Source organism: Cetorhinus maximus, chromosome 7 (assembly GCF_964194155.1).
Source record: "Cetorhinus maximus chromosome 7, sCetMax3.hap1.1, whole genome shotgun sequence".
Lineage (NCBI taxonomy): Eukaryota > Metazoa > Chordata > Chondrichthyes > Lamniformes > Cetorhinidae > Cetorhinus > Cetorhinus maximus.
In genome coordinates, this window is record NC_135885.1 from 142989611 (window position 1) to 143005034 (window position 15424).

The 15424-nt window shown below is 47.8% G+C and overlaps 1 protein-coding gene across 1 annotated transcript in view; it reads right to left on the reverse strand.

Annotated features, from left to right (window-relative positions):
- The window catches only part of LOC144683047 (dedicator of cytokinesis protein 9-like), a 304955-nt gene extending 290981 nt beyond the window's left edge, over positions 1 to 13974 (reverse strand). The window contains exon 1 of the mRNA XM_078546055.1: positions 13111 to 13974. Within this exon, the coding sequence (XP_078402181.1) occupies positions 13111 to 13215 (105 nt within the window). The 5' untranslated portion in view covers positions 13216 to 13974. The remainder of the gene's footprint in view (positions 1 to 13110) is intronic.
- Positions 13975 to 15424: the final 1450 nt, after the last annotated feature.

The following is a 15424-nucleotide window of genomic DNA, read 5'->3' on the forward strand; positions in this document are numbered from 1 at the left end:
TTTCAATCAGCGAAGTATTTCTGAAGTGCAGTCACTTTTGTAGTGTAAGAAATGCGGCTGTCAATTTGCACACGGCAAGCTCCCACAAACAGCAATGAAATAATGTCCAGAAAACCCTGTGCTGGTGAAGTTGGTTGACAAATAAATATTGACCAGGGCACCGAAGGGAGAGCACCTCTGCTCTTCTTCGAAATTGTGCCAATAGTTCCCACCTGTACATCCCAAGAGGGCAGACAGGGCCTCGGTTTAACGTTGCATTCAAAAAGCTGCCCTTCTGACAGTGCAGCACTCTCTCGGTACTGCACTGTGCACACTGGCTCACACCCCAGGTGCAGTCCGAAACATTCCAAACCTATTGGAATAACCTAAACATTTGCCATAGGGTCATTAGAGAACTCTTTAGCCACATCCAAAAACAGAGAAATAACATGGACTGAAATGATTCGTACCTGTTCTTTACAGCAAATTGTCAATTAAGGGTTTAAAAGATTGGTCAAGCCTTAATATGTTTCATGCAGCTTTTGCACAGTCTGAGTGAGAAGCCCCAGTGTGGTTTAATCATCGCTGCTGTAACCCCAGTCACTTCTAAGGCTTCGAGAAATGCGGGTGCCCTTCATTACTTTCAAATTATATCAGCCATAATTTCAATGGGATGAAACTAAAAAGTTACCTATTTCAAATGCATCAACTTTACGAAAGGTCAGAGGTTCTTTAATTTATTTTGGGTAAAACATTGAGCACAATGTTCAGCACCATTCACGACTCCTCAGATACTGAAGCAGTCCATGTCCAAATGCAGCAAGACCTGGACAATATCCAGGCTTGGGCTGACAAGTAGCAAGTAACATTCACACCACACAAGTGTCAGGCAATGACCATCCCCAACAAGAGAGAATCTAACCATCGCTCCTTTACTTTTGGTGGCATTACCATCACTGAATCCTTCACTGTCAACATCCTGGGGGTTACCATTGACCAGAAACTGAACTGGACTAGCCACATAAATACTGTGGCCATAAGAGCAGGCCTGAGACTGGGAATTCTGCAGCAAGTAACTCACCCCCTGACTCCCCAAAGCCTGTCCACCATCACAAGTCAGCACAACAGCACAAGTCAGGAGTGTGATGGAATACTTTCCACTTGCCTGGATGAGTGCAGCTCCCACAACACTCAAGAAGCTCGACATCCTCCAGGACAAAGCAGCCCTGTTTGATTGGCACCCCATCCACAAACATTCACTCCCTCCACCTCTGACGCACCAGTGGTAGCAGTGTGTACCATCTACAAGATGCACTGCGGGAACTCACCAAGGCTCATTAGACAGCACCTTCCAAACCCACGACCACTACCATCTAGAAGGACAAGGGCAGCAGACACATGGGAACACCACCACCTGGAAGTTCCCCTCCAAGCCACACACCATCCTGACTGGGAAATATATCGCCGTTCCTTCACTGTCGCTGGGTCAAAATCCTGGAACTCCCTTCCTAACAGCACTGTGGGTGTACCTACACCACAGGGACTGCAGCGGTTCAAGAAGGCAGCTCACCACCACCTTCTCAAGGGCAGTTAGGGAATGGGCAATAAATGCTGGCCCAGCCAGCGAAGCCCACAACCTGTGAATGAATAATAAAAAAATACTTTGCCCCGTGTCCAAAATATAAAAAGCACTTCAGGCGTGATTCTATTAAAATTTCAAAAGTGAGAATGATAGATTTTTGCTCGGTGAGGATAATAAGGGGTCTGGAACAAAGATAGTTTAATGATGCTAAGATACTGATCAGCCATAATCCCACTGAGTGGCAGAACAGGTTTGAGTTGTCAGAGGCCTCCTCCTGTTCCTAATCAAATCTTCCTGTATTTTAAGGTAGGTTTTGGTCAGTATTCAAAGCATTTGATCATCTTTTCAGACACCTAATTTAATATTTTTATTTCTTTTCTTTAAAGCTGCATCTTTAGAATCAGCAATGAGAAGACTGACAGGTTTCTGTAATCTCTGCCATCAGATAAGACCATAAGACCATAAGACATAGGAGCAGAAATTAGGCCATTCGGCCCATTGAGTCTGCTCTGCCATTCAATCATGGCTGATAAGTTTCTCAACCCCATTCTCCCGCCTTCTCCCCGTAACCTTTGATCCCCTTACCAATCAAGAACCTATCTATCTCAGTCTTAAATACACTCAATGACCTGGCCTCCACAGCCTTCTGTGGCAATGAATTCCATAGATTCACCACTCTCTGGCTAAAGAAGTTTCTCCTCATCTCTGTTCTAAAAGGTCTTCCCTTTACTCTGAGGCTGTGCCTTCGGGTCCTAGTCTCTCCTACTAATGGAAACATCTTCTCCACGTCCACTCTATCCAGGCCTTTCAGTATTCTGTAAGTTTCAATCAGATCCCCCCTCATCCTTCTAAACTCCATCGAGTATAGACCCAGAGTCCTCAAACGTTCCTCATATGTTAAGCCTTTCATTCCTGGGATCGTTCTCGTGAACCTCCTCTGGACCCTCTCCAGGGCCAGCACATCCTTCCTGAGATACGGGGCCCAAAATTGCTCACAATATTCTAAATGTGGTATGACCTGAGCCTTATAAAGCCTCAGCAGCACATCCCTGCTTTTTATACTAGTCCTCTCAAAATAAATGTCAACACTGCATTTGCCTTCCTAACTACCGACTCAACCTGCAAGTTAACCTTAAGAGAATCCTGGACTAGGACTCCCAAGTCCCTTTGCACTCCAGATTTCTGAATTCTCTCCCCATTTAGAAAATAGTCTATGCCTCTTTTCTTCCTACCGAAGTGCATGACGTGCAATCAATTCACACTCGTACACAAAGATTGGCCATTTCGCAAAGAACAAGAAGGGACAAAATATATATTATAAAAGCTGCTTAAGCAACAATACATATTCAGGTAAAAGCAAAAAAACTGCGGATGCCGGAAATCCAAAACAAAACAAAAATACCTGGAAAAACTCAGCAGGTCTGGCAGCATCTGCGGAGAGGAGCACAGTTAACGTTTCGAGTCCGTATGACTCTTCAACAGAACTAAGGAAAAATAGAAAAGAGGTGAAATATAAGCTGGTTTAAGTGGGGGTGGGACAGGTAGAGCTGGATAGAGGGCCTGTGATAGGTGGAGATAACCAAAAGATGTCATAGACAAAAGGAATGTGATAACAGGTGACATTAAGGGTAGAAAGCAGGACGAGCAAGGTATAGATAGCCCTAGTGGGGGTGAGGTGAAGGGAAGGGATCGAAATAGGCTAAAAGGTAGAGATGAAACAATGGATGGAAATACATTTAAAAATGAAGGAAATAGATGGGAAAAGAAAAATCTAAATAAATGATTGGGAAAAAGGGGGACCGGAAAGGGGGTGGGGATGGAGGAGAGAGTTCATGATCTAAAATTATTGAACTCAATATTCAGTCCGGAAGGCTGTAAAGTGCCTAGTCGGAAGATGAGGTGCTGTTCCTCCAGTTTGCGTTGAGCTTCACTGGAACATTGCAGCAAGCCAAGGACGGACATGTGGGCAAGAGAGCAGGGTAGAGTGTTGAAATGGCAAGCGACAGGAAGCATTACCCAGACCTCCCTGTCGCTTGCCATTTCAACACTCCACCCTGCTCTCATGCCCACATGTCCATCCTTGGCTTGCTGCATTGTTCCAGTGAAGCTCAACGCAAACTGGAGGAACAGCACCTCATCTTCCGACTAGGCACTTTACAGCCTTCCGGACTGAATATTGAGTTCAACAATTTTAGATCATGAACTCTCTCCTCCATCCCCACCCCCTTTCCGATCCCTCTTTTTTCTAATAATTTATATAGATTTTTCTTTTCCCACCTATTTCCATTATTTTTAAATGTATTTCCATCCATTGTTTTATCTCTACCTTTTAGCCTATTTCAATCCCTTCCCCCCACCCCACCCCCTCTAGGGCTATCTGTACCTTGCTTGTCCTGCTTTCTACCCTTAATGTCACCTATTAGCACATTCCTTAGATAATATCACTACCTTCAACACCTCTTTGTCCTTTTGTCTATGACATCTTTTGGTTATCTCCACCTATCACTGGCCCTCTATCCAGCTCTATTTGTCACCGCCCACCCCCCGCCTTAAACCAGCTTATATTTCACCTCTTTTCTATTTTTCCTTAGTTCTGTTGAAGAGTCATACGGACTCGAAACATTAACTGTGTTCCTCTCCGCCGATGCTGTCAGACCTGCTGAGTTTTTCCGGGTGTTTTTGTGTAATATATATTCAGGGTTCACTTTGTGGTTTTTTTTAAATACTCCCTGCACACAGAATGAAAACAACAGTGGCACATGTCTATAATAAATCCTTGCATATTCTGCCACTCTTCAGGATTCCTAGTTAGTAAGCCACAAACATTTCAAATCTCAAACGTAAGTACAGACAAAAAGACCATGCAGCCACCCTATCAAAGAGGGCTAACATCAAACAACATCAAGAACTTGCATTTATATAGCACCTTTAACTTGGTAAAACCACCCCAAAGTGCTTTCCGTCATAGAATTCATCTCGATGACCTTTCCAGGTGTCGACCTCAGTGAATCTCCCCCTTAAGCATTGAAGGGAAAATTGTGCAGGGGTTTGGGAAAGGGGCAGGGGAAAATGGGTCTAATTGGGCGGTATTCTCAAAGCGCGCAGGGGGCCAAATGGCCTCACTCTCTGCTGCACCATTCCACAAGTGTGTGTGTGTGTGTGTATATAGACATGCTTCCTGGCATCTCTTTTGCATCAGTCTGCACCTTTCTCGACTTGATTAAAGGTACAGTATTTCCAAAGCAAAACATTTCAATTGTGTTCATATTTCTCATACCAGCGTTTTTTTTTTACATCAGTCAGAGTTCAAATTTAATAAGCTTTTGTGAGGTTTATAAAGCTTTAAATGGGAAGGTTTCCCCAACACCATTCTCACTGAAGGGCACTAAAGATATCAAACTACAGGAACAAAGCCCCCCCCGATTGGTTACAAATATCATCCAAACATCTTAATGAGGTGATCCTTTGGTAACCTTTCCAGGTGCCCAGAAATATTCTATCTACTGCAGGCTTGTTGGGACAGGCATCATTGCAAGTGAGGAAACCATAATCTTCACACTGAATGCTTAATAATTTTGCCACAAGAATAAAGAGTTCACCAAACACATTTCTAAAACCAGCAACAAAACAGAGGCAGGCAAAGACCAGCTGGTCATATGTCAGTGGAGGAGGCCCTTTGGCCCATCCTTCATGTGCTGGCTCTTTGAAAGAGCTATCCAATTCGTTCCACTCCCTTGCCCCTTCAGCAGAGCCCTAAAAGCTTTTCCTTTTCAAGTATACATTTAATTTCCCTTTTTAAGTTATTTTTGAACCAGCTTCCACCACCCTTTCAGATCACAACTACTTGTTGCTGCCCATCGCACTTGCCTCTCATCAGTATAGCCGGAGCATCATAACCGGACAGTTACCCACCTCTCCGCCTCCCCCCTCTTCCCCGCAGCCATGAAACCTCCAGGGAGAGGTTTAAACAAAAGAACAGGATCAATAAGGAGAACAAATACTCAGGAAAATTCATCTCCAACTCCCCCTTCGTGCAATAAAAGCCAGCCCAGAAGAAGATCACAGGAATCAAGAGTTATCGGTAGGTGTTTAACTTCAAAATGATCTCTGCCCCAGCCAAGAACCTGGTCAGCTTCCCCTTGAAGGGAGGGAGTCAGCAGCAATCACCCCAACAGCACACGACCCATTCCAAAGGCTCACCACAGTCTATCTTCGAAGTCTATCACAGTATTCCCCAGTAAATACCGAGCAACTGACATTCCTTGCTTTAAGAAAATTGTCAGTTCAAAATAAACAGCATGATAATCATCGCTCCAGTACACTTGCTCCAAACATACAACATAAAAATCCACGGTTCTTTAAAAACACCGGGGGGGCCACATATTTATAATTACCTCACCAAATATCATGGCCCATAATGGGAGGGAATGTTGAATTTTGTACAGCTTGCAAACCTAAGATCCACATCACGTTCTTTACCAATATCACTCGCAATTCTGCCTCTTCCATTCTTTACATATTTTTCATTAATTGATTCTCACTGCTTATTTTGAATTGCTGGATTTTTACTTGTTTTGAATTAGAGTACAAACTAGCTCAATTGCTGGCTGCATGTTGCTTCAGAATATTGTGACTAATAAATGAAGGAGTGGCGCAATGAACATTTAATTATTTTCAAAAATTTTAACACGCACACTGGATCCAAATTTAAAAGGTAGTAAGCAGGCATGAATCAGTTCAAGTGGAAGCGCAGGGAACAATCAGTTCAATTTTCTTCCTGTAAATTTAAATGCAAATGAAGGCCGCAATATTGCAAGTAGCTTCTCAAATACAAAATACTGTCCCTAAAGGAGAAGCTGCGTCCACTGGCAGGAGGGTTGTGAACCAGAGGGGACGGACGGGTTTAAACTAAAGGGCGAAGAACCAGAGGGGGAGAGGAGGAGAATTCTTCTCGTGCAGCGAGTTGACGTGATCTGGAAAGCACGGCCTGAAAGGGCGCTGGAAGCAGATTCAAAAGGGAATTGGATAAATACCTGAAAAGAAAAAAAAAATTGCAGAATCTACGGGGAAAGGGCAGAGGGTGTGGGACTCATTGGATATTTCAGCCCAAGAGCCAGAACAGGAACGATGGGCTGACCGGCCTCCTTCTATGCTGTATCATTCTAGAAGTAATTGGATTATTTACTATAGACAATGAAGAACACATGTAACAGGAGGAATAGGCCTTAGGCCCCTCGAGCCTGCTCTGTCATCCAACAAGACTGTGGCCGATCTTCACTTCCCCACCTGATTCCCAAACCTCTTAATGTCCAAAATCTCTCTCTCTCAGTCTAGAATACACTCAATGACTGAGTGTCCACAGCTCTCTGGGGTACAGAACTCCAAAGATTCACAACCTTCTCAGTGAAGAAATCTCTCTTCACATCAGTCCTAGATGGCCAACCCCCTTATCTTGAGACTGTGACCCCTTGTCTAGACTCTCCAGCCGGGGTGGGGGGGGGCGGTGGGAAACAGCCTCTCAGCGTCTAGCCTGTCAAACCCTCTCAGGAGTTTTATAAGTTTCAATTAGATCACCTCTCATTCTTCTAAACTCTAGAAAGCGTAGCTTCATTGTACTCAATCTCTCCTCATAGGACAATCCTGTATTGTTGTAAAAAAGTTCACAGAACAAATAAAAAGTATGTTTCTCTCCTTTGCAAACATACCTGGATAACATATTTAGTCACCTACAGAAACAGGCAAGAGTCATCACTGAACAGTATTACACACAGGGGCTGAGTCACAGAAGCACTTTGTTCAACTGAAGTTGGGAACTCGCCATTGCTGATCTGTAATCAATTCTATGTTTCAACATCTCAAGTAGAAACTTGAAACGTGAGTTCAAATGAGTCCTGAAACAGTGCGCAGCAACTAATTGTTTAAGTGTTATTGTCTCTGTATTAAATAGAACTTGTGGACAGTGAAACAACAATCCCAAAACCTCTCCATCTCTCTCCCATTTTAAAACGCTCCTTAAAACCTGCCTCTTTGACCAAGTTAATTTCGCCAAAGGAGAGTCAATCGGAACTCGAAACAGTAGCCCTGTTTCTCTCTCCACAGATGCTGCCAAGCCTGCTGAGTTTTTCAGGCACTTCCTGATTTTATTTGAGATTTCCAGCACCTGCAGCGTTTATTTTAATTTCTCGTTATGTGGCTAAATGTTGTTTGGAAACAATCTCGTGAAGCACCACGGGATGTTTTTCTGCGCTATAAGGTGCTACTCAATGCAAGTTGTTGTGCATACTGAACATCCTTAAAATACACTTTGGTAAAATAGACTATTTTAGAAAATTAGTTCATACACAACATGCCAACACCAAAATTCAAGTCAAAGGTGTTAATGTGGATTTTGTCAGGCACAACACTCAGAATGTAAACAGGATGACAGTGCAACACTTCAAACCTCTGCCGTCACTCACAAACATGCAGGAAAGGAAAAGTGAAAGAACATTAACAAACGCTATCAAATACATTGTCAAAAATACACAAAGCACGCAATGTTTCAATGCAAGTGACCAGAAGAAGGATTAAAGACACCTTAACAGATGCATTGCTTGCTTTGAGAGGCATACCATGACTTACACAAATAGTTCAACATCAAGTCAAGGAAATATCACTGACCTAAATCTCAATTAGGAAGCCATTTTGCCTACAAGACTCTACACAAACAAACAGGCTTAACAGCATAAACTAAAAACAGTAAGCGCTGGATGAAGGTCTGGTAGCATCTGTGGAAGGAGAAAAAGAGTTAACGTTTCAAGTCCATTGTGATTCTTCTTTGGGACCGAAGGCTTAACAGCAACTCCACCTTGACTCTTATGAAGAGAAGCTGAAGAAAAATGTTTTTTTACACAGCAAGTTATGATTATCTGGAATGCGTTGTCCAAAAGGCCGGTGGAAGCAGATTCCAACAGAATCACACAGTGCAGAAGAGGCCCTTCGGCCCATCGTGTCTGCACCAACTCGTGAGAAACACCTGACCTACCTACCTAATCCCATTTACCAGCGCTTGGCCCATAGCCTTGAATGTTATGACGTGCCAAGTGCTCATCCAGGTACTTTTTAAAGGCTGTGAGGCAACAGTAACTTTCAAAGGCAAATTGGATAACCATTTGAAGGGGAGAAAGTTGCAGGGGGAGTGGGACAAATTGGCTGGCTCTTTCAAGGAACCAGCACAGGCACAGTAGGTCAAATGTCCTCTTTCTGTGCTGTAAGATTCTTTATAAAATCTATAACACCACCACAAAAAGGGAGGAGGGAGGTGCAGTGTTCCTGCTTACACTCATTTAAGTCAATTAAACAAATGCAGAACATTGCAAAACTCAAAAGCTGACTTAAAAAAGTGTGATAACAAAAATAGTCATAAACTAACAAAATCCCCAAAAAAGTAATTCACCATTGGCAAACACAGTTGTATAATCTTCTAATACACACAATATACATGGAATATATATAAAATAATGAAATATACAAAGTGCTTCTGTAACTCAGCTCCTATATGTGATACTCATCAGTGCGTGAATCTTCAACACTCCTGAAGCTGACTGTAAACATATTTTCTAGTTACGTTTGCAAATAACAGCAACATTCTTTTATTCGCTATGTAAACTTTTTACTGCAATGTGAGGGGATTGAATAGAATGGACCTATATTTTGATATATGTATGATAAAAATAAATACATATGTTTGTGATATATAACAAATAAAACATAAATATACAACATATAATGTTTATATACACATACATACATGTGCAAAGGTATATACATAGACAAACACAGCTGCAGATAGACAGATCAGAATACACACACACACCTCCCCCAGACACACAGAGACTCAGACCCTGACAAACACTGACCAAGGCACACTCAGACAGACACACACGCATGCACACACACACACACACACACCGACCCTGACAAACACACACACAGAGACCCAGACACATATCCAGAATATGACAAACAATGACCCAGACACGGATGCCCTGACCCAGCCCCAAACAAACAAAACACAACGACCCAGCCACAGACACCCAGGCACACACACAAACAAACCCAAACACACACACAGACCAGACAGTGACCTAGACACATACGCACAGACCCTGACAAACGCAGGCACACACAGACACAGAGACCCTGACAAATGCAGACACACAGACACATTCATACACACACACCGACCCTGACAACGCAGACAGACACACACACCGACCCTGACAACACAGACACACACACCCCCCCCCACCCGATAACGCAGGCACATACACACACCCCCCGATAACGCAGACACACACACACACACCCCCGATAACGCAGACACACACACACACACACACCCCTGACAACGCAGACACACACACACACACCCCCGATAACTCAGACACACACACACCCCCCGATAACTCAGACACACACACAAACCCCCCGATAACTCAGACACACACACAAACCCCCCGATAACTCAGACACACACACACACCCCCCCCGATAACGCAGACACACACACACCCCCGATAACGCAGACACACACACACCCCCGATAACGCAGACACACACACACCCCCGATAACGCAGACACACACCCCACCGATAACGCAGACACACACCCCACCGATAACGCAGACACACACACATACACCTCCTCCAGCAACGCAGACACACACACACACCGACCCTGACAACGCAGACACACACCCCCTATAACGCAGACACACACACCCCCGATAACGCAGACACACACACCCCCGATAACGCAGACACACACACACATCCCCCGATAATGCAGACACACACAACCCCCACGATAACGCAGACACACACACATACACCTCCCCCAGCAACGCAGACACACACACACACCGACCCTGACAACGCAGACACACACCCCCTATAACGCAGACACACACACCCCCGATAACGCAGACACACACACCCCCGATAACGCAGACACACACACACATCCCCCGATAATGCAGACACACACAACCCCCACGATAACGCAGACACACACACATCCCCCGATAACGCAGACACACACATCCCCCCGATAACGCAGACACACACACATCCCCCGATAACGCAGACACACACATCCCCCCGATAACGCAGACACACACACATCCCCCCGATAACGCAGACACACACATCCCCCCGATAACGCAGACACACACACATCCCCCCGATAATGCAGACACACACATCCCCCCGATAACGCAGACACACACACATCCCCCGATAACGCAGACACACACACATCCCCCGATAACGCAGACACACACACACACACCCGATAACGCAGACACACACACACACACCCCCGATAACGCAGACACACACACACACACCCCCGATAACGCAGACACACACACACACACCCCCGATAACGCAGACACATACACACACCCCCGATAACGCAGACACACACACACACCCCCGATAACGCAGACACACACACACCCCCCCCGTTAACGCAGACACACACACTCCCCCCGTTAACGCAGACACACACACCCCCCCCGTTAACGCAGACACACACACCCCCCCCGTTAACGCAGACACACACACCCCCCCCGTTAACGCAGACACACACCCCCCCCCCGTTAACGCAGACACACACCCCCCCCCCGTTAACGCAGACACACACACTCCCCCGTTAACGCAGACACACACACTCCCCCCATTAACGCAGACACACACACCCCCCCGATAACGCAGACACACACACCCCCCCGATAACGCAGACACACACACCCCCCCGATAACGCAGACACACACACCCCCCCGATAACGCAGACACACACACACCCCCGATAACGCAGACACACACACACCCCCGATAACGCAGACACACACAAACCCTGATAAACGCAGACACACACAAACCCTGATAAACACAGACACACACAAACCCTGACAAACGCAGACACACACAAACCCTGACAAACGCAGGCACACACAAACCCTGATAAACACAGACACACACACAAACCCTGAAACGCAGACACACACAGACCCTGACAAACGCAGACACACACAAACCCTGACAAACGCAGGCACACACAGACCCTGACAAACGCAGACACACACAAACCCTGACAAACGCAGACACACACAAACCCTGACAAACGCAGGCACACACAAACCCTGATAAACACAGACACACACACAAACCCTGAAACGCAGACACACACAGACCCTGACAAACGCAGACACACACAAACCCTGACAAACGCAGACACACACAAACCCTGACAAACGCAGGCACACACAAACCCTGACAAACGCAGGCACACACAAACCCTGACAAACGCAGACACACACAAACCCTGACAAACGCAGGCACACACAAACCCTGACAAACGCAGGCACACACAAACCCTGACAAACGCAGGCACACACAGACGCTGACAAACGCAGGCACACACAAACCCTGACAAACGCAGGCACACACAAACCCTGACAAACGCAGACACACACAAACCCTGACAAACGCAGGCACACACAAACCCTGACAAACGCAGGCACACACAAACCCTGACAAACGCAGACACACACAAACCCTGACAAACGCAGGCACACACAAACCCTGACAAACGCAGGCACACACAAACCCTGACAAACGCAGGCACACACAGACCCTGACAAACGCAGGCACACACAGACCCTGACAAACGCAGGCACACACAAACCCTGACAAACGCAGACACACACAAACCCTGACAAACGCAGGCACACACAAACCCTGACAAACGCAGGCACACACAAACCCTGACAAACGCAGACACACACAGACCCTGACAAACGCAGGCACACACAAACCCTGACAAACGCAGACACACACAAACACTTGTTCTCTGCCTCTCTCCGGCAGTGGTGTGGTGAAAACCATCCGTCCCTCTGCCAGTCTGTGTATCTGTGCCAGTGCCGAGGTTGCACTGACTGGGCAGCGACACTGTCACCGACACCAGGGCCCGAGCAGGGACAATGAAATGGAAACAGGAAGGTTGCGGGGGGTGAGGGGGGTTTGCGGGGGAGATGCGGGTTGGGGAGGGTTTGCGGGGGGGGGGGGATTGCGGGGTTGGGGAGGGTTTGCGGGGGGGGGGGGGGAGATGCGGGTTGGGGAGGGTTTGCGGGGGGGGGGGAGATGCGGGTTGGGGAGGGTTTGCGGGGGGGAGATGCGGGTTGGGGAGGGTTTGCGGGGGGGAGATGCGGGTTGGGGAGGGTTTGCGGGGGGGGGGGGGAGATGCGGGTTGGGGAGGGTTTGCGGGGGGTTTGCGGGGGGGAGATGCGGGTTGGGGAGGGTTTGCGGGGGGTTTGCGGGGGAGATGCGGGGTTGGGGAGGGTTTGGGGGGGGGAGATGCGGGTTGGGGAGGGTTTGGGGGGGGGAGATGCGGGTTGGGGAGGGTTTGCGGGGGGTTTGCGGGGGAGATGCGGGGTTGGGGAGGGTTTGCGGGGGGGGGAGATGCTCTCCTCTCCCCGGGACCAGCGCAGCGGAGCGGACTCACCACAAAGACCGAGGTCCGGACCACCTCGGAGACGCTCTGCCGGAGCTCGGCCGCGGTGCCGGGTTTGCTTAAAGCCCGGGTGAATCTCCGCGTTTCCTGAGCCATTTGCCGGGGGGACTCTCTCTCCCGCAGCCCTAACCCCAGCGGGTCCGGCTCGGCCTCCAGACTCTCCACCGCCGGCAGGACTCACATCCTCTCCGCGACCCAGTGCACTGCTCCCGGCTTCTCCCAGTCCACTGCTCCCGGCTTCTCCCAGTCCACTGCTCCCGGCTTCTCCCAGTCCACTGCTCCCGGCTTCTCCCAGTCCACTGCTCCCGGCTTCTCCCAGTCCACTGCTCCCGGCTTCTCCCAGTCCACTGCTCCCGGCTTCTCCCAGTCCACTGCTCCCGGCTTCTCCCAATCCACTGCTCCCGGCTTCTCCCAATCCACTGCTCCCGGCTTCTCCCAGTCCACTGCTCCCGGCTTCTCCCAGTCCACTGCTCCCGGCTTCTCCCAGTCCACTGCTCCCGGCTTCTCCCAATCCACTGCTCCCGGCTTCTCCCAGTCCACTGCTCCCGGCTTCTCCCAGTCCACTGCTCCCGGCTTCTCCCAATCCACTGCTCCCGGCTTCTCCCAGTCCACTGCTCCCGGCTTCTCCCAATCCACTGCTCCCGGCTTCTCCCAGTCCACTGCTCCCGGCTTCTCCCAGTCCACTGCTCCCGGCTTCTCCCAATCCACTGCTCCCGGCTTCTCCCAGTCCACTGCTCCCGGCTTCTCCCAGTCCACTGCTCCCGGCTTCTCCCAGTCCACTGCTCCCGGCTTCTCCCAATCCACTGCTCCCGGCTTCTCCCAGTCCACTGCTCCCGGCTTCTCCCAGTCCACTGCGCTGCTTTCCCTGGGCTGCCTCGGAGTGTCTGTTTTTGGGGGAATGTCCTCTGTGCAGCAGTGGGGGGAATGAGAAGGCTTCAATTTGCTTTACAGGACAGGACAGGACAATATCTCTCCCAGTGTTTCTTGTGTAGTCTCTACCCTCCTCCAACAGAGAGGCAGAGAATTCAATAGGAGGGAGATTGCTGAGTAATCTCTACTGCCCTCTCTCACCATTCACTGCCTGTGCTCCAGGTGACAATAGGAACACTGCCCTCTCCACACAAATCTCCTCATTTCAAAGTTATGCACAAAAATAAAATAATAAAATGTCATTGACACATCTCCTGTAAAGCAATATACCCAACTCCCTATCTCTCTGGACCACATGCTGCAGCTGTCTGCTATCCATGGTCTCCTGCTGAATTCATTCGAAAGAGACTCGCGTTTAAATTTCATTGAATCCGACAGCACAGGTCATTCGGCCCATCGTGCTTGTGCCAGGCTCTTGGAGAGAGCTGCGCAATTAGTCACATGCACCCCCTGCTCTTTCCCCGTAGCCCTGCAAATCCACCCTCCAAGTTTATATCCAATTCCTCTTCTGACATTTTTTTTTATTGAATCTGACCCCACTGCAGTGCCTTCCAGATCAGAACTCACTGCAAAAATTAAAATGAACCTCATCTTCCCCCCACCTCCTCTCCTGCTATTGACAATTATCTTCAATCTGTTACCCACCCTCCTCCCCCTGGAAACAGTTTCTCCTTATTTACCCCATTACAACCCTTCGTGATTTTGAACACCTCTGTCGAATCTCCCCTTAACCTTCTCTGCTCTAAGGAGAACAATCCCAGCCTCTCCAGTCTCTCCACATTGACTGAAGTCCCTCGTCTTTGGAACCATTCCAGTAAATCTCCTCTGCTCCCTCTCTAAGGCCTGGATGTCTTTCTTGAAGTGTGGTTCCTAGAGCTGGACACAAAACTCTGAGGCCGAAAAGGTGATTTATAAAAGTTGGGCATATCTTCTTTGCATTTACAGTCTCCGTCACTTTTAATGAAGCCAAGGGTGGCATGTGCTTATAAACAGCCTTATATACACTCATCAACTTCGTTATATACACTCATCAACTTCGTTATATACACTCATCAACTTCGTGTCTGTTGAGGGGTCTCACATACAATGAACTACTTTGAAGTGCAGTGATTATTGAGAATAATATTGTGGTTATTTTAAGCACAGCAAGATCCAGCAAATAGCAATATGAGGAACGACATGGTCGCTGTGAGTTTTTTTGAGAAAATGATCAGGATACCTCAAGGAAGCCACTGTTGTTCTTTGAAGAGTGCCACGGGATGTTTAGCAACCATCTGAACTACCGTGACATGCAGTCAGAGCCCCAACCTAATGTCACGCCTGAGGGACAGCACCTCTGACAATGCAGTACTCACTCGGTATTGCACCAAATCAT